General features: G+C 36.2%; 2 protein-coding genes and 1 long non-coding RNA gene across 7 annotated transcripts in view; 1 reads left to right on the top strand and 2 right to left on the bottom strand.

Annotated features, from left to right (window-relative positions):
• Positions 1 to 1,833: 1,833 nt before the first annotated feature.
• Positions 1,834 to 13,379, top strand: si:dkey-106l3.7. 2 transcript variants are annotated; one of them, XM_087270405.1, is made up of 6 exons: positions 1,834 to 2,502; positions 8,568 to 8,732; positions 10,158 to 10,314; positions 10,414 to 10,484; positions 12,485 to 12,585; positions 12,682 to 13,379. In XM_087270405.1, exons 1-6 carry the CDS (start codon positions 1,909 to 1,911, stop codon positions 12,746 to 12,748), a joined length of 1,155 nt encoding a protein of 384 aa, XP_087126531.1. In that variant the 5' UTR covers positions 1,834 to 1,908; the 3' UTR covers positions 12,749 to 13,379. The 2 variants fall into 2 exon arrangements, with proteins under 2 accessions (XP_087126531.1, XP_087126532.1); XM_087270406.1 differs by having other exon boundaries at positions 1,834 to 2,496.
• On the bottom strand, positions 2,572 to 14,585 carry LOC147835036 (uncharacterized). Of its 4 annotated transcripts, none has more exons than XR_015500951.1 (3): positions 14,400 to 14,585; positions 5,749 to 5,838; positions 2,572 to 4,934 (listed from the first exon to the last, which is right to left on the bottom strand). It is a non-coding gene; the product is annotated as an uncharacterized LOC147835036 (long non-coding RNA). The 4 variants fall into 4 exon arrangements; XR_015500954.1 differs by having other exon boundaries at positions 4,828 to 4,934; positions 5,749 to 5,885; positions 14,400 to 14,491; XR_015500953.1 differs by having other exon boundaries at positions 4,828 to 4,934; positions 5,725 to 5,885; positions 14,400 to 14,491.
• A 540-nt stretch (positions 14,586 to 15,125) lies between these two features.
• rnf208 (ring finger protein 208) overlaps positions 15,126 to 24,987 on the bottom strand; it is a 35,583-nt gene continuing 25,721 nt past the window's right edge. Inside the window, exon 2 of the mRNA XM_087270407.1 lies at positions 15,126 to 17,257. Within this exon, the coding sequence (XP_087126533.1) occupies positions 15,464 to 16,249 (786 nt within the window). The 5' untranslated portion in view covers positions 16,250 to 17,257 and the 3' untranslated portion in view covers positions 15,126 to 15,463. The remainder of the gene's footprint in view (positions 17,258 to 24,987) is intronic.

Below are 24,987 nucleotides of genomic sequence, written 5' to 3' on the forward strand. Positions count from 1 at the left end.
AATGTGTGTGTGTTTAGGGGTTTCCCAGTGATGGGTTGCAGCTTGGAGGGCATCCGCTACATAAAACATATGCTGGGATAGTTGGCGGTTCATTCCGCTGTGGCGATCCCAAATTAATAAAGGGACTAAGCCGAAAAGAAAATGAATGAATGAAATGACTATGTATATTTGTTATGAACGGGTTGTTTTTGTTCCAGTCACATACATTAAAAGTTTAAATATCTGTCTATCTAAATGTTAATGTGCGTGTCCGTGGGTGGGGCTGAGTAAGTGTGGTATTGTGGGCTGGTGTGGCTACAGTGCCAGTGCTGATTTTTAGTCCCAGTCCGCCCCTGGCTAGGTGCCACTTACTATGTTTACATGGACATCAGTAATCAAATTATTTGCCTTAATCTAATTCAGACAATAATAAGGCGTTTACATGAGTTTTTTATTTATATTATTACATTTTACATGTTATAACACATAACTCATAATTTCATATAATTTCGGGTGTTTCATTTTTTTCGTTTGTCAACTTTAAAGTGCTGTTTGGCTCTTTCACTTTAAATCAGGAACTTTTCATGCATGCCCCTCATGACAAACGAGATATTGGATGCAACTATGAACTGCTGGAAGAGTGTTGTTTTAGTGGAAGTTCATACCGCATACTGAATGAAAGAAAAAAACCTCCGCATTTTATGATGCAGGTATCTGTGGTCTGCACTGACTTGTGCAAATAGTGTCAAACAGCCGTGTGTTTGTGTGTGTGTGTGTGTGTGTGTGTGTGTGTGTGTGTGTGTGTGTGTGTGTGTGTGTGTGTGTGTGTGTGTGTGTGTGGACTATCCTGTCGCAAAGCACGGCGAAAAGTCCTACATGTTGGTAATAGTTTGATTAAGGTGTTTACATATCTGTACTGCACTTTAATAATGCGACTAAAATTGACATACATGTCTTAATTCGATTTCTCTTTAGTTCAATTATGACCTTAATCTGATTAAATTAATCAAAAATCACTGTGTACATGGTAGACTCTTAATCAGAGTATTGTCTTAATCACATTAAAATTAAATTATTGGTGTCCATTTAAACATACTTACTATTGGGGTGTTGAATGATAATTACGTCATCATTAAATTGTGGACTGCATTCTGCTCATGGGGCTGCAAGGAAATAAATAAAAGAGTGGAGCTGCGGTAAAATAATGAATGAAAACAGTGGGGCTGTGATCAAATAAGTAAATAAATAAATAAATGAAAAAAAGAGCGACTGCTGAGAGTGCAGCTAGGGACACTGGCCCTTGCGGCCAAAAAACGGACTGGCCCACCTGAAATATTCACTAGTATTCATTTACTAGACCCATGTTAAAGTTCACCTAACACAGTCAAATCAAGTAAAGTCTATTTTGCCTAAATTAGTAAAGTTTACAAGCCTTTTTCAAGTAGATTGAGGTATTACTTTTTACAGTGCCTGATCATTCTTACAACTAATTAAGAAAATAAAATATTTAGGAATATATTATAAGCATATCTGATTTCTGGGCTGAATTTTCCTCCACAATGTTACACATTCTGCTTTAATTTTTAATATTGTTATTGCAATGATGACCTACTTTCTTTCTTCTTCTCCTCCAGACAGAAACCAGCAGTTTCCCTGAATTCGTTTTAGGTATTTGCAAACATTTCGTCACCTTCACAACATGTCTTGACAGATCAGCCAAGAGCATGAGCTCAAGATTTTAGGAATGGCAACCGGAAGTGGAGCGGTTGTCAAAGACTGATTGAGAAGCATGGGTGTAGGAATGTGGGCGGCCCGTGAAAGGTGTTTTTAGTTCTATGTGACAAATCGACCTGCAGTCTTGAGAAAGTCAAGGTGCTGCGAGACAGTTCTGAAGGTCTCACTGACTCTAAGGAGAGAAAGTAATTTCCAATGAATCTTTACAGGAGTTTTGGGAATATTTTTGAGAATTTGGTGGCTAAAGGCTATTCTGATTCAAGCTTTCATTCACCAGCTGGTTTGGACAGAACAGATTCAGTGTCGAGGGAATCTGTTCCACTTTCCAATGTAAAATCAGAATCTGAGGACTCAGGAGTTGAGACGATTAGTACGACTAGCCCCTGTCATTCTCACCAATGTAGTGGATTGACCTCTGAAGAAATACATCCAGTTTTTGATTCTACAGAGGATCCTCCATCTCCGTCTCCATCTATCTGTTCCTCCTCCTCCTCGAATGTCTCACTTGGCACTGTGGCTCAGAAAACCACATGTCTGGAAGTGGAGCAAGCTTTAAGAAGAGCAGAACCATCCTGTAGAGAAAAAAGTTGGACTACTGGACTGTGGTATGAAAGCAATACAACCTCTTTTTCGACCAGCTGTCATCTCATTGGCTCCAGAACAGAGAATCATCGGTTTGCTCACCCAAGGAGAACGCATTCACAACCTCCAGATCCACAGAAAGCGGAGCTGTACAGAAAACACCTTAAATTACGCCATCATGGCTACCCAGTTGACAGACAGGTAGAGGTGAGCAGTTAATATCTTGATTTATAAGTGTTTGTTCACAACTTACTTTATTTATATTTTTTTAGGGTCAGGCTTTTAATAGAAACTGCTATTAGGGAACACCCGTTAGCATAAAACCTTTAGCACTGTTTTATCTCTTTATTTGCCATAAAATAATTCACATTTATGATGAATGTAATCCTCCTGTTTCACTGAGTGCACACTTTGCTACGTCACCGTGAGCTGCTTCAGATGAACTTGACACAAACATGACACGCAAAGGTCATTATTCATCTCACACGCTTGAAATCAAACACTCTTCATGCTCCACACATTTACCTGGTATTTACACAGATTTTAATCATACCCCTAACATGCTTCATGCCTTCATCATGGCTGGAATGTCTGCATGATTTTGAAAAAGAAATGAAAAACAGCAACTCGAAAGGCCTTACATTTTACATTTTAAAATGTAAATTCCTGCAATTTATCATTCTGTATTTGTATATTTTAAGATAAGGGTCCAAGATCCAAGATTATGTGAACTGCAAGATAAGGAGAATTCTCATGATATAAGCTCTGATTTGAGCACATGCATCTAAATTATAGTTATTTTGCACTATAAAACACGATTAGTTACTTTATTTTAAAAAAGTGAGTAAACCCGTTGCCTTAAAAAGCAACAAGTTGATTTTACTTTACTTTGATTTTACTCAGTAAATTCTTAACTCAACTTTTATAATTGTTCACAGTTTGTTTACTTAATAATTATAAAGGAATGAGTTTACTCTCTTTTTTAAATTTAGCAGCTAATCGCTTTTTACAGTGTGGAAAATGTTCTCAGCTCTGGTTGCCCTGATTAACAATTAACCTAGCAATCCTTCAAAGCAGAGATGCCCAAACTAGGGCCTGCCAGCCTGATCTCACAAGAAAACATAAGTATTTTACATTTGCCAGTTCAGTTTCTAATTCGTACGAATTTGAACGAGTTCAGTAGTACGACATTGTACGATTTTAAAAAGGAGGCGTGGCACCTAACCCCACCCCTAAACTCAACCGTCATTGGGGGATGAGCAAAATGTACTAAATTGTACGAATTAGATTGTAAGAATTCATACGAATTAGCCACTAATTTAAAAAGTTATGAATTGTCGTTAGATTATGTTGGGCCTGCGGGCCATAGTTGGTCCATGGTGACGTTTGGTTTGGCCTTCCATCCCCTCTGAAAAAAAAGGGAGAATGCCTTTCGTCATTTCGAATTTAATGTATACCATTTTGTTTCTTTGTTTAATTGAGCAGCTACAAAAAGCCAGCTAAAATGAAATGTTTCATGTGAATCAGACTTTTAAAATGTAAATAATGTCACTTGACAGATCAAGCAAATCAAGGCAGGAGCAGCTCGACTAGTGCATTTAGTATTGAGCTCCGTTTTGTTATAAATAGGATTGTTGTTTTTACTATGATAAGTTAATTTAAAAAACGTAAAAAATTATACTGCATCACCATTTATAATGTTTTAAAGCATCTTTTTCTAGTTATATTTAAATAATAAGCAAACAAATAAGCACATTTAATGTAATATGGTTTGGTATTTTTAACTTCGGCCCACAGCCCTCAATCAAGTTAGGTTTTTGGTCCTTTATAAGGAAAAGTTTGGGCACCCCTACTTTAGAGGATTTCTAATTTTTGTGTTGTGCGTATGCTAGAGCAAAGTGATGTGACTTTAAAGGACACCATCAAGGAGATGATAAAAATCATTTTTTTAGCATTAAAACTTTATGATGTTAAAATAGGATCCAAAGCCCTCCTATTTTTAGGCCGACCGCAACGTGACACAGGAGTGAGGTTTCCCTGCCCACTGAATTGATTGATAGCATATTAGCATGTCTCCGTAGTAACGCGTATAATCATAATAAACAAGACAAGACATGCGCAAAGCAACTGGGAGTAAAAGATCTGTTCAGCTCTCTGTGATCATCAACCATCATCAAATGTGATCAAGAATGAGTTTCACAAGTTTAAAACCTTTCAAAACAGTGCATGTTTGTATTGAATTACAGCGGTTTTACTATCTTTATTACCACAGCCACGTGTCAGTACAATTATAAAGGAAAGATGCTTTAATCCCGGTTTGTGGACGTTAAATCAGGATTATTCTGTACAGTAACATAACGGATATTCATACAGCAGTGGATATTAACATGCATCTTGTCACATTTGTCGTGCAAACTTAAAGGTGCACGCTGTGTGTGTCCGCAATGTATGTGTAAACTTTGTAAAGACATTGTAGAAGGGCTTAAATTGACTATGACAAATACATCAAATAACCATTAGGAAACTCCTTACTGTAGTATTTCTCACAAACGTTACGTGAGATCTGCTTCCTTCATGTCTGTAACTGTGCTGTTTATCTGGAGTGGAGATTGAGGCACAATCTGACAGGCATGTGGGACCTGTAGGCGGGCAGAACCTTAAAGCATTAGAGCATTAAAGGCACAGGCCACAAAAAGAGCTACATTGTGTTCAGAGCAGAAAATTCCAATATCATGAAAGGTATAATAAATAATCTGATGGGTGTTTTGAGCTGAAACTTTACAGACACATTGTGGTGACACAAAAGACTTATCTTAAATCTTGAAAAAAGGGTAAAATAGGTGCCCTTTAATGATGATTTAATTTGAGTGAGTGTAAAGCAAAGTTTGTGTTTTGGGGCTGCAAATTTCTTTTGAGGGGTGAATGGAGACTTTTAAAATTTCATCAAATGATTCTTGTCTTAGATGTGAATATTCGGTATACTAAAACTGTGATTTTAAATAACATTTAACAAATTCTTTAAGGTAAACCATGGTTAAAACGTATTTTTATCAGCTATTTTCATGGTCCCCCAACAGATATTGCAGAGTTAACCTTGCAAGTATGCCAATTAATCATCATAAAATTAAAGGGTTTACTAATACTCACATAAAAATATTAATAACAGTTAGTTCATATCTAGACATCTGTGACCATCAAAAACGTATATAGCCTGTTTTTTCAAATTCTCAATTTATCTAGTAATCTCACTGCTATCATGGTCAATTAAGGTCAAAGGCTCAGAGCACTGAATGAACTTTGCCTCTGTCATGTAAGTGTTCCTGTTCAACAAATGTTGAGAGGTAACCTTTTATGACAAGCTCAGGTACTGTACATAATCACCAGTTTACTCCAACATTGAAACGCATGTTTTTTTTTTTTTTTACTTACACAATACATAGAGTCTAGACGTACTGTGAATGGACTCTGGTCTGGATTTGTGCTGTTAAACCGGTTCAGGTGAGAGAGGAATGACTGGAATGGCTCCAGCAGTGGCAAGTTTGCCTGTTGAGAAATGCCAGAGTTGATAGAGATCTCTGCGTGTCTCAACACTGTCAAATATAAAGGCAGGAAAGAGAATACTGAAGAGCTGCAACAACAAGGAAATAACCAATTCATTACAATACAATTGAACATTTACATTGAAGCGGTGTAGTACAAATGGGTGGAAATGTTGTATTCTATTTAGAGAAATACATAATAGATACATTATACATAAATACATCTTGCTTTGACTTCAAAGTGATGATGTGCACCTTATGTAAAGTTTATTAGGAATGCCAATTATTGTGAAAAGTGCTATCAAAAAGTAAACTTTAACTAAATTGAAGTACAAATACAATATTTTATATATGGTTTAATAACACTTTATTTTGATGGTCCATTTGAGTATTTGTAGACTGTCTGCTTAATGTCTGCTGATACTGCTCCTTCAACAAACATTTAACTGACTAAAAGAAACTTAGCAAGTACATGTCAACTTACACTAACCCTAACCCCATCCTAACTTATAATCTAATGAGAATTAGTTGGCATGTTCAGTAGATGCAATGTAACTTCAATTCAACCATCAAAATAAAGTGTGAACTTATTCATTTTTGTATACATTTTATTTTGCTATTATCGTGTAGTTATATGTATTATTTCTTTCTTGAAGTGATCATATAGTGTTTTATAAATACATATATGGTGATAAAAAAAATTATATTACCTACTCTTATCTATATTTTAATAATTAGAGGTCAGAATAAAGGTTTAATTTCTATGCATACGTGTAAACTCGCATGGTACTGACTTGAAAAATAAAAATTCAGGCCAATTTAATTATTCATATTTTACTTATCTACATTAATTAAGACTTTAAAAAACAAAAAGTATTCATCCCTGTTATTGTATTTCTAAATTGAAAGCCTCAATAAGTAGGCAATATGGTAAACTTGCACAGCCAAATATATATTGATCTTTGTGCATGCTATTAAATTCAGATTCATCTAAATAAATGCATCTATTACTCATTATGTAAGCTCACAAAATCAACATTTATTGGCTCTCTTTGTCCTATTATTCTAAAATAACAAATAATGTACAAATCTCTCTATTTAGTTTAAAACACTGCTTTATTTATTAATGATTAATTTTAGTTGTATTTTATTTATTTATTTTTGTATTGATTTCCAAGATTAATCCTCACTGTACTTAACAAGTTTACAATAATTTATGATGGAATTATTGTCACGATCACCAGCGATCCAACCTTTATATAGTAGATCATTGGAGAACATTTTACACTGACTACAGTTATGTCTCAATAAGAACTATAAGTCCTGTCATGCAACACACACACACACCTGCTCCAAGTCTATATTGAATACACTCACATAGCTGATGCTGCTCAAGTATTGATTACATACATATAATGGCTCACTTTGAGACATTCATTGCTGAGTCTTGTAAAGCTGTGGTCACACTGCACTTTTCTCTCTATAAACTTCCATTCCATTCCATAATTAGCAAATGCATCAGACCGGAAACTCAAGCTGGTGTGACACGTTTCGCAGCTCACTGCATTAGAGAGTTCAAGCTTGGTGAACTCTGACCTGCGAAATCGCATCACTGGACTGCGTGAGACCAATGGATAATTAAAACATGACCTCTTTGGACAGAAATTAAAAATATGGACCAGTTGTTTACGTTTTTAAATGTCTAATTATCTTATTTAATCCCGCCTCTTTTCACAGCACTGTACTACAGACTTTTGCAAGCTCAATCTTGATTGTAACCGCAGCTTCATACTGTTTGTAATCAGTATATGAGCAGCATCAGTTGTGTAAGTGTAATCAATGGAGACTTCGAGCAGGTGTGTGTGTGTGTTGCATGACAGGACTTGTAGTTCATATTGAGACAGGATTGTAGTCCATGTAAATGTGAATGTTCTCCAGCGATCTATGTAGGTTAGATCCAACCCAAGGTCATTCTAGAAACGTAGCCCCGCGAACGTTTCTGGAGAGCGCGATTTAAGTGGCCGGAGGTACGTACGGACGCGTTTAGTTTTTTTCGAGCGAACGCTTCGGGGCATTGTAGCGCCGCTCCACTCCTCCTCTTCGCGCTCGCTGGCCGACGGCTCGCCTCCGAGTGGAGGGCTTTCCCAATGCAACCAGTTTCTCCGCTTAGCTCACAGCGTTGTGTCAGCGGAGCGGAGACCCTGGAGGAGGAGGAGCCGGCCGCGGGGACGACGACCGGGATCGAGTCCAGGGAAATATGCGGCAGCAGTGGTCATTCTGAACTTCTGATATTACATACTGTACAGAAAAGTTTTGTTGACGGAATATTAGGTTAACCAATTTCAGATATTTCCTTTTCACAAAAGTTCATTGAAATATACGGTAGTACAGTAATTATTATTTATATAAAATCCCATTTAAATTAAATACAGTTTAGTCTCTGAAAACCAAAACAGTCAGTCAATAAATCGGTTTGCTGTGGCCAGAACACAAATGACACACTTCAGCTGTACTATTTTATAATTGTGATCACTTCCTTTATAAACCAACCTCAATAGCTCAGCTTCCCCATGTTGAGACTTTCAGTTATTCAGACTGCAGAGCTGCTCTTTGCAAATGAAGTTCGTTATAACATGTACTAATTAAAATCTGGCAAGTGTAGCTAGAGATCTGGAATTATGTTTTAAATTGCACAGATGATGATGTTGTTGTTGGCTGTCTCTGTGTCATCAGTTGGCAGACGGTGGTGATCAGGCCAGGCTGGACACGCTCTCTCCAGGCCTGCTGTACCTAGAGCAGGTGTGCAGGATGCTGGAGAACATCGCAAAACTACAGCAGCAAAACCAGAGCCTGCAGAGCGAGCTGGAGGTCCTGAGGAGTCAGCAGGCACAAATACAGGTACAGCACATCACACAGAGGCAGATCACAGCGGAACTCTTAGAGGCGACATAAATAGGTAGACACATAGAACATAGTGATTTAATGGAAAGTATGATAGTATTAAAAAGACTATAAAGTTTTTTGGGGCTGCAAATAATTTTTGGCAGTGAAATGGAGTCTTTAGAGTTTTGTGTATACAAAAATTGTTACATTAAATGACATTTTCTAGGTTTTCTGTAATTTTACCTCTTCTTAAACAAGAATGGATGATTAAATGCTGTCATGACTTGTGTCATTATAATGGAAGTCAATGGGGCAAAAACAGCTATAAAAACAACAAAAGGCTAGTAAATTTGCCCAGTGTATTGTTGAATTTTTTAAATTATTGTTGAAGTATTGTTGAACATTTTCAAAGCATTTTCCCAAAATATGTCTCAAAATAAAAGTTGTCACCAAAAATCATTCCATTTACTGAAACACTGAAACATTTGTGGGCAAATTAAGACTTTAAATCACCCCTGAGTCAATGGAAACCTCCCCAACAGTAACAAGGGTTAATATGCAGTATGCTGTTTTCAACCAATATTCTAAGTAACTTTGCCATTCTGTAAACTAATCCAAAACATAATCCTAAAGAGTCTACTAATGATAAGGTTTTAATGACCTAGTTAGTTAAGATCAGTTCCTAGTTACCAAGCTCTTAGCTAACCGGATATATTGCCATCTGAGGGCACTTCAGAGTAAAAACAATTATTGGCATACTGAAATGCCGTTCCAAACTGAAATGCTCAAAAGTGGCCACTTTTTTTTGAAAGGTATTTTGATGGGGATCATGGAAATCCAACCTTTTAAAGTAAAAATTTAAGTGCTAATGCGCTTACAAACCCATAAAATCTGAAAAAGTAGCGACTTTGTTTTGGTGAGCCTTTTTCTATAACCATGTGGAAAACATACTTTTCAGAATTTTAACTGTGTAGATTATATATTTACTCTTTATATTATTAATTAAGATTATATATTTATTCTATATTTACACATTTACACTTTGCATATTTACCACAGCAGAGGTTCAACATTTCTGTTTACATTTCTGTTTACATTCTGTCCATTCAGAGTATCTGTAATGAGCCGATTTCGTGGTTTTGTTTTGATGAGATTAAAAACATGTTCACATTACGTATTTGAATGGGGAAAAATGAGAACATCAAGGGCAAACTCCCCTGTCCTTTTCACCTACCTTTTCAGTACTAATTTTTAAAATTTTATTGCTTAAAAGTTCAACCTCAACTTGAAAATGACTGACTTAAACAGGAATGTTAACTCCTGAGAGAGAGCCATTCTTCATGTTAATGGCTGGAAAAATGTAATGATATAGAAAACTTGTCTAACTCCACGTTGTCCTCACAGACAGCAGCACATTAACTCTGTAAATAAATCTTTCAGTGTGTAAGCTCGCATGAGGAGGAAATAAGCTGTCCAGCCTTTCAACATTTAGACATTCTGAGTCATGAATCACCAGCCAGCCAATCCACTCTCTTAAAGGAGCCTGGAGGGTTTCGCCACAGATCAGCATCTGACACTCAGACCATCAACCGTCACAGTGAGTATCAACTCTTTCTGACACATGAACTTTAATTTTATAATGTATAGAATATAATTTAAGAGACATTCTGGTTTTGCTAAATGTTTTGTCCCACAGGGAGAACAAGGTTTGTTCGAGATGAGCAAATTGCTGATGCTTTAGTTGAGGAACCTGAAGATAAGGATCCTGTAAGTTAACACCAAACAGACTGAAAAGTTACAGATATTAAACAAAGATGAAAATACCATGCACTCACACTCATGTTATTTATTTTTAAACTAACCATTTCCCCCCTTAATGTGTGAACTTTAAACACAAAACACAGGCTTATTGTGAATACGTAGCCCCTTATACATTTCTGGAGAGAGCGAATTATGTAGCCAGAGGTACGTATGGCTGTATTTTGCCTTTCAAACGAACGCTACAAAGTGGTATGACTACCAATGGCTTCCGTTTCTTTTTGTGCTACCGGCTGACCATTGACTCTGTTCTGCATTTCAAGTCCTCGGCTATACGTAGTGAGCCACTGAGCAAATTGGTTTACCGAGTGGCTTACACCAGTTTGCCCAGTGGCTCACTGCGTTTGTCAGAGAACTAGAGAGGACTTGAGATGTAGTCAACGGCATGGACGGGGCTTGAGTCTGGTGAAGAATGGTTCCAAAAAGCCAGATAAAACAAGAACAAAAGGCAAAAAATAAAATAAACAAGTGAATCACAGGGTGAGAAAGTGGTAAGATCTGAAAACATGGTAAAAACCAGGCGAGGGCTTCTTTTTCTGGATTGCTTTTAAAAACGCTGTCAGTTGGATTCAGAGAAGGGGGAGGGAGCTGGTCAATCAGTGCTTTTGAAAACACTATTGGTTGGGTTAGAGAAAGGGGTAGGTGGGAGACAGTTACTCATTCAACAGTGGCCTCTAGTGGATGTAACTGAGAAGAGCAGGAATGGATGGCACTCATAAGAGAATTTTGAGATCTGAAAATGTGTAAGCGGATTCGCCAAAATAAGGAAAACTTTTAAAAAAAGGATTACCTCCAGGGAACTATGTTGCCCTCTCCAGTAATTAACATGGGAGTATGTATTCATAATTAATTGCATAAATCTGCTTTCTACTTGCAATTGTAAAACTAAAAGTCTTATCAATGTTAAAGGCTCGTCATCGAACCATCAATGCTGAAAAATACCCTTTTTTTAAAGGCACCTTACAAGGAGGTGAAGATGGATCATGCCTTAAGTTGTCAGATTAAAGTTAAAATGAAATAGCTCTGTCATAGTCGACTCACACTGATGTTTTTCGCAACCTGTACATATATATATATTTTGTCACAAGAAAAAACAAAAACAAAGGGATTTATAACTGACTGAGCTGCTTTTTCCTCATGTACTGTACACTCTAAAACAAGCTGTCCGTTTTGAGTTGATTCAACTGAAATCAAGTCAATTGCAGTACTTGAGAACACTCAAAAACTGTGCAACAAGTTGCCTAACAATTTTAAGATTGAGTCAACTTATATTTTGTTTCTGTGTACAATGACAGAAGAGCTAGTAGCTATCAATTTGTATTTCTTAATTTCAGTTCATTCAGATTTTCAACCTCTTATTTCAGTTTTATTTGATCTTTGGCACAATTTTAAATTTTCGATTTCCTTAAAAACTATAGATGTAAAAAAACAGAAATTCTAAAGAAAAGAGAGGAGTGAGCATCACTTCACATATTGTAAATGAATAAAACATTTAATAGCCACAAATCTGTATATTAAACTCTTATTTCAGATACTCTTTGATACATTGAAAAAATGCATGCGATGACTAGAGGGAATATGAAATAAGAGTATGGGGAAATAAAAAGTATGGGGAAAAATAACTGCACCAATAGAGAATTGATATATAATCAGCCAAATTTTAATATCCAGTTAACAAATGACCCCCCCTCTCCAAATATAGCTTTAATAATCAGTTTAATAAAGATACTGTATGGTTTAAATGACTTATTGCTTTTATAAAGTATAAAAGACTTTTTCTATTTCTTCTGAAGAAACAAATCCATACAGGTTTGGAATGGCATAAGGATGTGTAAATAATGACTAGGATTCATTTTTGAGTAAACTGTTCTATTAATAATGTACTATTGTTATCAGCATAAAAGTGTGAACGTTGAAAGTTATTGTTGTTTCTCTGTTTGTTTAACCAGCTACCGGAAATTAAACACAAGAATCAAAGCAGGATCCAAAAGCTAAAATTTACATCATTTAGAAAGAAGCAAACACATCAGTCGGATGCAGAAAGCAACAGGTAAGGGTTTAGATAAATTGATTTGAACTTTTCCGCAAATTGAACTTTTTGAAATGATGTATTTTTTATGTGTTGATGTATTATCTTCACTCAAAGCCTTCAGACTAAGAAGAAAACAAAATTGCAAAACATGTTCAGGAGAAGGATGACCACACGTCTCTAGCATCCAGGGATGTCCAGGGATGATGTCTCACAGTGGTCATTCACAGTTCCCATTTACCCCAGCATTAAAGCACTATTATTTGTATCTGTTGTGTTTAGTCATGTATGTAAGGTTGCACTTCAAAAAAGTACTAAAAACTCATTCATTCAATAATGTGCTTTGTACAGTATGTGTTAATGATGTGCACTGTTTTTTAATTGCTGGATCCTTTTATTTAATGCAAGTAGATTATGATTTATTATAGTAAATATTAGTCTGTTGCTGCTAAAACAATTGTTTTGAATATTTTTTTTATAAAAATGTTTTACATTGCTGTAAAATGTAAAGATAGGGGAAAATACTACATACACACATTATTAAATATATATAGTTCACATTCTCTTTGCACAACAAAACAATTACTAAATATGAATTTATACACACCACAAAAGAAAAAACACATGTTGTACTGAACAATCACATTCATGTTGCTTGTAGAATAATTAAAAAAAAATAATCGTTGAGTGAAATATCCCCATTTAAGAACAATTATGTTAATTAAACATAAAGTGTGTTAAATTCACTGTTGTCTTGCATTTTTAAATGCAAAATATTTATATTGTGTCAGCAATAAACTTAGTTTTTTATGAAACTGTTGTGAAGTATGTGTGAAGTATGTGCTTATTGAAATGGATGCACTTTTTTGCAATCTGAATGTCAGCAATCAATCTCATTACAAACTGATTATTGGGGAGCCTGTAAATGTATTTATAATGTATCTCATTTTGGTTTCTTTTACCAATAATCCTTGGCAATTATGCAATCAGTGGGTGTGTTCTGGAACTGTGCTTTTCTTTGATGTGCGATAATCTGCTAAATGTTTTTCATTCCAGCAGGGCAGACAAGAAAACAACATCCAAAACAACAACCCTAAATTAGCAACATAAACACACTGAGGGGTCAAGTACAAAGAACTGGTACAGCCACCATTATTGTTGTTTTCAGGGGAGACATGAAACCCAGCAAGAATTTTTTGTTTTTAAAAGATGTCTAATAGACGTCTAAACATAGTTGTCTTAGCTAAAACAAGGCTAAATTTTGGCTGTCAGTGAAAATCTAATAGACATGTAAGAATAGGCCAAAACTAGACTTGTTATCAAATAAACAGAAATGAATGACAACACATATAAAGTCTAATCTGTCTATTTGATGACTAGTCTACTTTTGAGCTATTCTTAGATGTCTATTAGATTTTCACTGACAGCCAAAATTAGCCTTGTTTTAGCCAGGCTGTCTACATTTAGATGTCTACTAAACACAACATTGTTTGCTGGGAAGCAGCATGACATGTTTACAACCCTGAATGAATCAAAACAGTATACCATTACCTAGCCTTTTTAAACTTAATTTTGCGATTAAACAGTGTCCTGTTTCATTCTTTGTTTGAGGGCAAAAAGGTATATCATAATAAATATATCAGGCCTTAATTTAGTGACTAAATCTGAACCTCTAAAAGCATACTTTCAACATAGGCTCATTCTGAAAATGTAGCCCTATATACGTTTCTGGAGATCGCAAATTATATAGCCAGAGCAACATATGGCTGCATTTCATTTTTAAAATGAATGATACTGGAGTGGTACAGTATGATGCCGTTCCTTTTTGCACTTACCAGCAAACGTCTTTCCCGCTGTGACCAGTTTATCCAGTTAGCTCGCCATGTGCGTCGGTGGACGAGATGCAGAGAGGAGCTGACCATAACAACTGGGTTCAAATCCAGTGAAGAATGGTTCCATAAAGCAGGTAGGACAAAAACAGAAGCCAAAAAATAAAGTAAACAAGAAAATAACAGGGTAAGAATGTGGTAAAAATCAGGCGAGGACTTTTCTTTTCCTGGATTGCTTTTTAAATTTGTCAGTTGAATTTAGGGAAGTAGGTGGAACAGTCAATCTCTGCTTTTTAAAATACTATTGGTTGGGTTTTGGAAAGACGGGGGGTGGGTCAGTCAATCAGTCAGTCAGTCCTTTAGTCAATCAAACATGCAGCGGCCTCTGGTGGATTTACTCGAGAACAGCAGGCACGAATGCTGCTCGCGAGAAAAGTTTGAGATCTCAAAAAGCGAGATCAAAACAAGACCCAAAAAAAAATTAAAATAAAAAATTTACCTCCTAGAATGTATTTGGCGGTCTCCAGAAATTTATATTGCGGTACATTTTCAGAATGAGCCTGGGTTACATAGTTTCCTAATATACCTCAAAAGATATGTATAAAGAGTAGTACGTGCAAATCTGCAATATTTATAAAACAGTTGCTGAAATAGTCCAATATAACCTGTTGCTTTGGATGAAATTCCAAAGTGTGCATTCAATCAACACTAAAATATTAGACAAAACAAAAGTTGACTTTTTTAATTCTTTATTGGTCTTTATTATACCCAGGATGGGGGAGATAGACTTCCCTTGGCATTCCCATGTAAAGAGATGACAAACACATCCAAACAAGAGATCGAGGGCTATAGGGAAACCAGTTCATACATAAAATACATTTACTCTGATATTTCATATCTCTGTCTTTGCACTCAAGTGTCCTTTTCACTTCAAGTCCTCATATAGCATCCTGTGCTGTTAAATTTACAGGTACATGTGACCCTTCGGGAGAAGGTGAATGTGTGTAGCTCAGATGGTGGGCACGGATGGATAGCTTTTCAGATGAGTTGTGCCAAGTTGTACGCACTGTCTACATGATTCCACAGGAGGAAAGAGGGTTGGCAATGTGGCAAGTGCAAGCCGACTGACAGTATTGGCGCACTGTTTGATAGCAGCTGCGGTCACCATCGCTGCCCCACTGCACTGTGCCTGCCGGGTCAGGTGGCAGCCGGCTGAGGATGCTGGTATTGATGGCCAGCGCGGCTAACCCATAGTCTGTGAAGAGCACGGTCTCGCGGCGGCACGTAGGGCAGGAGATGAACTTATACTTGGGACAGGACTCATACAGGATCTGCAGGCACTCCTCACATACCGAGTGCAAACAGGACAGGATGCGGGGCCGCTTGCCAGCAAAGTTGTAGGTGTGCCCACATGTGGGGCAGTCCAGCGGTTCACATGGCATCACCGGGCCTGAGGAGGTGGAGGACGAGGAGGACGAGGTGGAAGAAGAGCGGAGCACGTACTGGTTGACGATTACATCATCCATCTTGTAGTGGAACTGGTGGTAGCAGATGTCAGCCGTGCTGGCCTTGCGCTGAGCAAGATAACTGGCTTCACGGCGGAGGACAGGAGCGGGAGGAGACACTAGGGGTCTGGGTGGAACGACAGTATTGCCATTGACCTCCATAGTTAGGTCGCCACAAGCCTGGTTAACGATAACCTCCCCCTCGCCTCCTCCATCCCAGGCCACACGGGGAGGTGGGGCATAGCGAGGTTGGGTCACAGGGACTTGACACTCCCGGGGGAACTTCTCTGACTGGATGATCTTGACGGTGTCCATAGGAATGGTCACAGGTTGGCGCCGCAAACAGGACATTCACTCCTAGGCGTGGTGTTCTTGGCTAGAGGAACTGGGTGTATTGTACGGTGGTCCTGCAGAGAACGTCTTCAGTGCACTGGGGGAGGACACTCAGCCATTGCAGGGGACGTGAGGGCGAATAGGTTTGTCCATTGCTGAATTAAAGTTCTTCCTTGGTCACGGGCTGTGTCACCCTGAGTCTTTATGTGGCACAGATGGACAAAGATGTCCAGCCAGTGCACAGTATAAAAAGTCCTGAAGAACAACAGGCAAAGGTGTTTTCCTTCAGAGGTCGTAAGAAATTACAGTCTGTGACTCCCGTGGGCTTATCAAGTCTTGAGGCAAGTACTTACACCCTGTTCACTGATAATGCACAATCATTCGAAGAAACTGGATATTCAATGATACTAATATTCAATGATAAATTCTTAAAAATGATTGGCTTAACACTACAGTATCAGTAGATATGTTGGCAATTGTTTCAGTGTTTTCACTGTTACAGCACATTTATTTGGACATAAATATCACAAGCACCTAAATAGAGAATACCATAGGATCTTACTAAGAAATACTGTTCAGTTTAATACTGTTGTTGGCTTAACGTTCATAAACCTGCTCATCCGTGGCTTTATAAGTTTCAGAAAGGAACTGATGCAACCACCGTAACAGAAACAGCATCCACCACAATGTCACTACCTTCTTCCTGTTTCAGCTTCCTTTTCTGGTTAGACCCTCTCCTGTTCTTGATTCTTCTCGTGATTGGCTAAATTCTAACCTCCCTGTCCTTTGTTCTGATAAGTAAATTCTTTTCAGGGAGGTGTTCATGTGGCATTGGAAAATTTGAACGCACGTTCCACGTCCTTAAATGACCAGAACTCCTTAAGGGGTCTGCGTTGAGCTTGACAGATTGTGCGTTCACTCTTCTGTTATGTGACAGGCTTGAGAGTGTCTCAGGAGTCTTTCCAGACCTTAGTTGCTTCTAGCACATTGCAGATATGCAGACTCATAGGTAGTGTTGCTTCTTTCCTGCAGGAGAACAAAAAAATAAAACAGTTCAGGTGATGCTAATGCAAGGACACAGCTCAGCCTTTTCCAGGCCATTTGCTTGCACTCCTGGGAACAGTGTCTAAAAAGTGTCCTGTCATCTTTAACTAAAAACACAGCAGTGGGGAAATTCTGATGAACAAAATGAAAAAGCTGCTTCTATGCAAATGACTGTGATCTGCACAATGTGACCATTCACAGCAGATATCTGGAACCCCGCAGCATCTTTTCCAGTCTAAAAAACTCCCTTGCTGTATCTGCCAGCTGCCATCTGTGGCCCTGTGGGGCATGAGCGCTTTGCAGGAAGACACAGAGGACCTGACCACTGAACAATCTGTCCTACTGCTATAGACCTGTGCATGCATTACAACACAACACTGCAAAAGCCCACAACCCTAAAATGGCCACCAGTGCACACAGTCAGGATGAATTAACCTTCATTCACAGGCCATTTTACTTTCACAATGCCTATGTTTACATATACCAATTTTATTTAATCTGAACAAATTTAGATCCATTAGATTGCAGATCTGAATACACGTTCTGAAAACATGGCAATCTGATTCAAATATCTGTAAATACAAATTAATATACATTCCGATTAAAACTTTTGTGTTTAAGAAAAATTAGGTTCTACGTACAGTAAAAAAAGTTGATAGTGTATGTATTTTCTTTAGGCTACATGTATCTGAAAATAGAAATATTGGGTTTAATTTTGAAACCATTGAGTAAATTGGCAGGTTCAAGTGTTTACATGATAATTTATTTGCAGTTGGACTGAATTAGAAAGCTCATACCCATTAAAGCCTTTACATTAAAGTTTTTGAATTCGACTGAACCATGAATCTGATTACATACAGATTATTTGAGCACCTGTTAATGTAGCCAATGTAGCATTTTAAAGTAACACAGAAAACGAAATGTAGGACAAAACTGGATTTTATTTACTCATTAACTGATGGGGAGACTATATTTACTCATTACCTGATCTCCCTGAAGAGGAGACAAGTCACTTCATAACTGTTCATAATAAGACCAGTTTATTTACATTTAATAAATTGGACAGTGGTTGTGGTCAACATGAAGATTATGATTGTGAGGTTCGGGTGGGGGGATGGTGGCTTGTATTGTGTTTGTTGTGTGTATGCATATTTGTTTCATTTCTAAAGTATCAGGTTCTTTCGAAATGTTGGCTATTGAGTCAAATTTGGACAATGAATTGTATTTCATATGTGAGGGATATTTGGAACTATATTGCAATCAAATTGGAGTTTTGTTTTTGAATGATGCACAGTGGATTCCTGTAGCCTCTTTAATCATGATACATACACTAGACCAACACTATTTAGTTTGAGATGCCCAAACTAAAGTTGGCCCACGGTAACCTGAGAAGAGTGATGGGGATGGTTTAGGTATTGTCATTTCAAACTAAACCTTTTATTAGTTCGTTAAGCTAAAAAAAGCTAGCTGAAATGAAATGCTTCAATTTAAATACAGTAGTTCAGTTTAAAATGTACATATGATTACAATGACAATGCCAAGACTTTAATGAGTAAATGAAGTCAAAGGCTTGACTAGTGTATTCAGCATGGAACTCCACTGTGTTATAAATGTGATTGTTTATGTTTTTAACACAATAAGTTATCATTTAAAATGTTATCCTGCATTAGTTAATACGATTTAAAGTAATGTTTTCTTTTTATTTGTAAATATTATGAAATAAATTATAAAATTACCCATGACAATCTTAATGTAAAATAGTTTGGTCTATATATCTTCGCCTCCATGGTTCTTAATTAATGATATTTGGTTTTTGGCCCTTCATTTGAAAAAATTTGGGCAGCCCTGCTATATACAGTAACATGGCTTGATTATTTACTTTCATAAATAAGGGCCCAGTATCAACTTTTCAGTGTTACATGCTGTATTAACCAGTCAGCATCCAAGACCAAACTTTTATTTTACTGTAGTAATTTGTTTTTGGACAGTTGGGCGTGAGAAATATTGTAACAGCTTTAAGAATTATTCGCCTGAGAAAAAAATGTTGTGGTCAGGTGTGGTTTGTGTATCTTTATTCATTCTTTGCTCGCTGTGCAAGATGTGCTGATAGAGAAAGTACTCGAGAGAGAAAGAGAGAAGAGAGGGAGGGAGAGAGAAAGCTGACCTACATGCAGAAGCAAAGGTAGAGAGAGAAAATGCATCCTTTTACTCCACATTCACACTGTGCTAATGATCTTATGAGATAAAATAGAATCCTTCCAATATAATTAACAAAGCAGCTTTTACTGCAAATGTGTGCCAGCACTTTAATGATTATCACAGGAGATACTAGTTGTCGCATCACAGTGCTGCGCTCACTTGCAGAATCAACGGGGGAACTGTATGTTCACAGAATTACTATAATTACCAATTTACAGTGAGTAAAAAACAGTGAGTCACTGTGAGTCTTTGGATTCATAATTACCCACTGGAAACTCTAAAATTAATAAAAACTTAGAGTGGCATTATATATACAAGCAAGAAAAATGGTGGTGACATCAAACTTTAAAAGGAGGGTAATGTTATGATTCTTCTGTGAATATTTATTAGAAAGAATCTGATCGTATCAATAGATATTTGCACATGCTCTTTAACTTGACACTACTGTTGTTACATCACGCTTATTTTTATATTTCATACAGTAGATTGCATTAAAGCAAGTATTAAAGATGAAATACACTTCAATTAGCAATAAATGGGCTCTTTATTGTTTGTTTTACTTGTGAGTCTGATATGTACTGAACAGAGGAAATGAAGATTTCCAAGTAAAAGAAGGCAAAGCCACAGATTCACATCTATCTACATAATCATGATGGATGAGTGGTGCACGTAAAAATGTTTAATTTTTTATGTTTTGCTTTCTTTAGAATCAAATGAACAAAGTAATGTATGTTTACTGAACTGACTTAAAACATTCATTCATTCATTCATTCATTTTCCTTCGGCTTAGTCCCTTATTTATCAGGGGTTTACACAGAGGAATGAACCCCCAAGTTATCCAGCATGTTTTACACAGCAGATGCTCTTCCAGCCACAACTCAGCACTGAGAAACACATGCAAACTCCACATAGCAATGTCAACCGGTCCAGTCAGGACTTAATTTAGCAACCTTCTTGCTGTAAGATGACAGAGCTAACCACTGAGCCACTGAGCTGCCCTTGGCTTAAAGCATTGAATAAAAATTTGTATAAATTAATAAATAAAGTTATAACCTGCTTAACTTACTAAAATACATTAAGGTAACATAAAAACATGCCGTCATGATAATAATGTAAAGTTTCACTCTTTATTACCATAGACATAAGACTATAATCAACAAACTTTGAAATGGCTTGAATGTTTTAGAGTAATTCGTGCTGCACAAAATTAAATATAAGTGCCACTGCTTTTGAATTGTGAATCTGGTTAATTAGCTATCAGTAATCAAAATATTGATTTTGAAGACAGTGGAAATGATTTGATTGAATATGAGCCAGAAACCAAATCTGGGAAAGAGCAATCTGAAGATAAATTATTGAAGGTAAATTATTGAAATATCACAGATGTGCATATTGCGATATACATATCCCAATGGTTTGCAATAAATGAGTGATTTAATACAAGTTATTTTGCGCCTGCAACTAGAACACCATCTGAAAGACTTTTCGGTACATTAGGCAATGCCAATGTGCATCTCTGAAACCGAATCCTAGACATGCTGCTTTTTGTCCAAAATTCTGTAAGATTTTAGCATGGATGTTGAAATACTGTATGATCAAGCCATTTTAAAAAGGAATAATAGAGAAAAGATTAACCTCTCCTCTGTTTTTTTTTCAGATAGTTCTTGATTTTTTAACATGAATGAAACATGAATTTTAATTTCTAAGAAGTTATACTGATGCTTTTCCCCCCCTGAAATAACATGAAACATGTTGGTTACGAGATTTAAAAAAAATATCACAGTGAATATCACATTATTTAATATATCACGATTTTATTCAATATCGCACAGCTCTAGTATAATCATTGTTCATCCATTCATTTATTTAAAGCTTGGAAATAAACAAGTGGGCAGCACGGTGGCTCAGTGGTTAGCACTCACAACAAGAAGGTCGCTGGTTTGAGTCCCTGCTGGGTCAGTTCTGTGTGGAGTTTGCATAATCTCTCCGTGTTTCCTGCACAGTCCAATGACATGCAATAAGATACTGTATTTGGGTAAGCTAAATTTTCCATAGTGTGTGTGTATGTGTGTGTGTGTGTGAATGAGTGTGTTTGAATGTTTCCTAATACTGGGTTGCGGCTGGAAGGTTGTCAACTGCGCAAAACGTATAGTGAAATACTTGGCGGTTCATTCTGCTGTGGCGACCTCTGAAATAGAGACTAAGTCGAAGGAAAATGAATAAAATGAAATACACAAGTGATTTTTTTACAATACTTCTTTATCAGTCCATGTGTATGAGTTTACACTTAATAAAAGTAGATCAGCAGTGAAAAAAAGAACAATTCATTAACGAGTAGTTACCACATTTATGAGAATATAAGTATCATCACCTAAAACGAGTTCCAAATCTATTTAAATTTATTTCCAGATCAAATCATGAAAACATGACCACTTTAACTATTTCTCAGAAATAAAATCCTGACCCAGTGATACTCAGTCAGGTGTGATCTTTTTTACAGAAAAAAGGAAATTGAATTTAGAACAGGAAGTGACTTCAGTCATTATAATTCCCGCATGACGCAAATGCACCGTAAGCTAAATAGGTCCGTGTATCATCCGTTCATTTGATTATTCCTTTTATTACGGAAAACGAAACATCAGAAAAACGATGAATATTTCGTTTTTCTGTTTATTCTGTAGGCAGAAAAAACGGAAACTCATCTGTTATTCTGCTTATTAACTTAAAACGAAATATTAATACAAACACAAAACCAAAACGAAATAATGAGTCAAAATATGGTCCGTGTGTACGTTTTGTTCATTTGTTTCCCATTTTCAAACGGAATAAAGGAATTGGAGAAAACGGCCGTTTTTCCGTTTTTCTTTTGCTCACGAGAAAACGAAAAAACGAGATTTTGGCTGGATTTTCGTTTTTTGGTTTAGGGTAGGAAAACGGATAAACGACTTTAAAATTCATTTTACACATGTAGGCGGTGCTGAAACGCCCACTTTCCTCTAATTGGTTAACCAAATCTGCGCTCGTGACGTCACCCTCAAAATAAAAGCCTTACACGCAGGCTTTTAATTATTATTATTTAATTAAATATATAAACAAAGTTTACATATTCTATCATTTGAACCACCACAGTTAGCAGGCTTACATTCATTACGTATGTATAAATTAAATAAAAACGTAAATCAGCAGTATTCTTAGACATTTGTCATTAAAATAAGGTCATAGTTCACTGCCAAGCTTCTTGCTGCTGTGCACCTGATGCTGAGCAAAGAAAGCCATTTCCGAGCAGCACCTGGTTTACATGATTGTTTCAGAGCTATTGTAGGCCTAAATAATAGCCTACTCTGTATAAAATAATAATTTATTATTATTATTATTATTATTATTATTATTATTATTATTATTATTATTAGGCCTATTATTATTAGTATTGTTATTATTATTATTTACTTAGTTATTTAATGGTTGTAAGAACACAATGGACCCTGCATGGGGCTATAATAAATGGTACCATTTGTTTCTATTGGATTTTCTCCTATTTTAATTTAATATATGCCTTTAGCCTATTGTAAATATTTATTTGATAATTAATACTTTTTTATTGCAACGTCAAAGTAGGCCTGTCTTATTATTATTATTATTTGTTATTATTTTGTCGTTGTTGTTGTTATTATTATTGTAGCAGGAACATAGCCACAGGTGTGGCAGAGTGTGCTGGTGCCACCCAAAGTGGCATCTTGCACCTGAAAATAGATGCCTTCGCGCTCAAGCGCGCGCAAAAAACTTGCACAGGCAAAAGTAATGATGAATGTGTTGAAGGGAAAAAAAACATTCTAATTATTTGTTAATAAAATAGTGCAACATTATTCTCAGTCAGTGTAGGCTGAAAAAATTAAGATCGCCAGCATTTCAAGGGTGGTTTTATTTTTAGTTCATTGCTGTGACGCGCTATATTTCACTAAGGCTGCATGAGACTGCGCATCTTGCTTATTTTCTCTATTTTACATACAGAACATATCATACAGTCCAGGTTCTACCGTTCTAGTGAGTGTGGGGCATGGCTGTACGGTGGTAAAGTGGATTATTTCTTGGCAAATTCATAATGATTCACTTTGTTTAGTAATAAATTTCATAGTTATAAAATAGCCTAACTACATTTCAAGAATATGTTAACACTTTCAACTATTTAGGATTATTTATTGCATCAAAAGTAATTCAAAGTAACATTAAATGTACGTATAAACTGCTTAATTTGTGTGTGTAAACACCAAAGATGCAAAAAGCTTATTTAGACCAGAATAGGCCTACTAAATGCAACGGTCAATGTATGTAAACTTATGACCTAAAATGTCTTAAATGACTAAATTTAAGTCTTTTTAAGTTTTTAAATAATTTAAGTTTAACATAAATGATTTAAACTTTAAACTTCAAATTAACAGAGGATGGCAAATAAATTGTTTATTAAATGGAGGTCAGGTGTCTATCTTAATAATAATTATTAAATATTATGACACTACAGTGGTGTATTGGAGAGTACGCACCTTTTAATTAATTAATTTTAAATAAGTGGTTTATCCTAAATAAAATGCAATGGGTGTGCAATGAATAGTTTGAAAACCCCTGGTTCAGACTAGACGAGCTAGCTGTCTGTGCGCTGCGCTAATAACTTGGCATTTGCTCTTTTCGGTGCTGCCAGATGCATTTATAATGCATAAAAAATAAAAAAGGTAATTCGGTAAAGCGCGCGATGCGCGCAGAAATAAGCGCACTATATGCATATGTCGAATTAAGTTCTCTTTTTCTTTAATCAAGACTTTTCCATTCGAGGAATTACAGTTATTAATAGCTTAGTCCTTATAAACGATCAGTTTATAAAATACACAATTTACGGATCAAGCCTAATGAAGAATAAGAAGAATATGCAACGCATTATGATCCTTGAATGATCAGAGCGCATTTATATAAACTATATATTTTATATAATCCATAAATATTAAAAAACATTATACATTTAAAGTAATGGAACATTATATGTTATAAAATCTAAACTATTATTTAGGCTACAGGCTGTTCACCGCGTGCGTCAAAGAAAAGACATGACACGATCTCTATAAAAACTAGTTGTTTATTTACAATATCTAAAGGGATATACAACATCTAACATGCATCTCCATTCTCAGCGAGTTTCTGTGTTCTGCATCCTTCACAGACCGAGGTCTCATTCCGAGGTAATCTGTAAATATTCTCATTTGGTTCTGGCACATTCTACATGACTACAGTTATAATACAGGTTATGGAACTATTTCACTTTAATTTCATATTATTATTTTATTAAACAAACAAACCAGTTTTTGTTTTGGCTCTGCATGCAGCGTATTGGATCTTTGAAGCATTGCACTTCAAATGTTATTCCTTCTTTTTATTTTTATTGTATTTTTAATATTTTTAATTATACAACACAAAATTGGTTCTAAACAGATACATTTTCCTATAGGCTATGATGAAGTGTACATTTT

Source organism: Danio rerio, chromosome 10 (genome assembly GCF_052040795.2).
Source record: "Danio rerio strain M-AB ecotype USA chromosome 10, GRCz13ab, whole genome shotgun sequence".
Classification (NCBI taxonomy): Eukaryota; Metazoa; Chordata; class Actinopteri; order Cypriniformes; family Danionidae; genus Danio; species Danio rerio.

What these genes read in the sequence shown, in the direction of transcription:
- si:dkey-106l3.7 (XM_087270405.1), top strand. Translation starts at nt 1,909, where the DNA reads ATGAATCTTTACAGGAGTTTTGGGAATATTTTTGAGAATTTGGTGGCT. An exon ending in CAGTTGACAGACAGGTAGAG is followed by an intron (nt 2,503 to 8,567) that starts GTGAGCAGTTAA and finishes CTGTGTCATCAG; the next exon opens with TTGGCAGACGGTGGTGATCA. An exon ending in GTCAGCAGGCACAAATACAG is followed by an intron (nt 8,733 to 10,157) that starts GTACAGCACATC and finishes TAAATCTTTCAG; the next exon opens with TGTGTAAGCTCGCATGAGGA.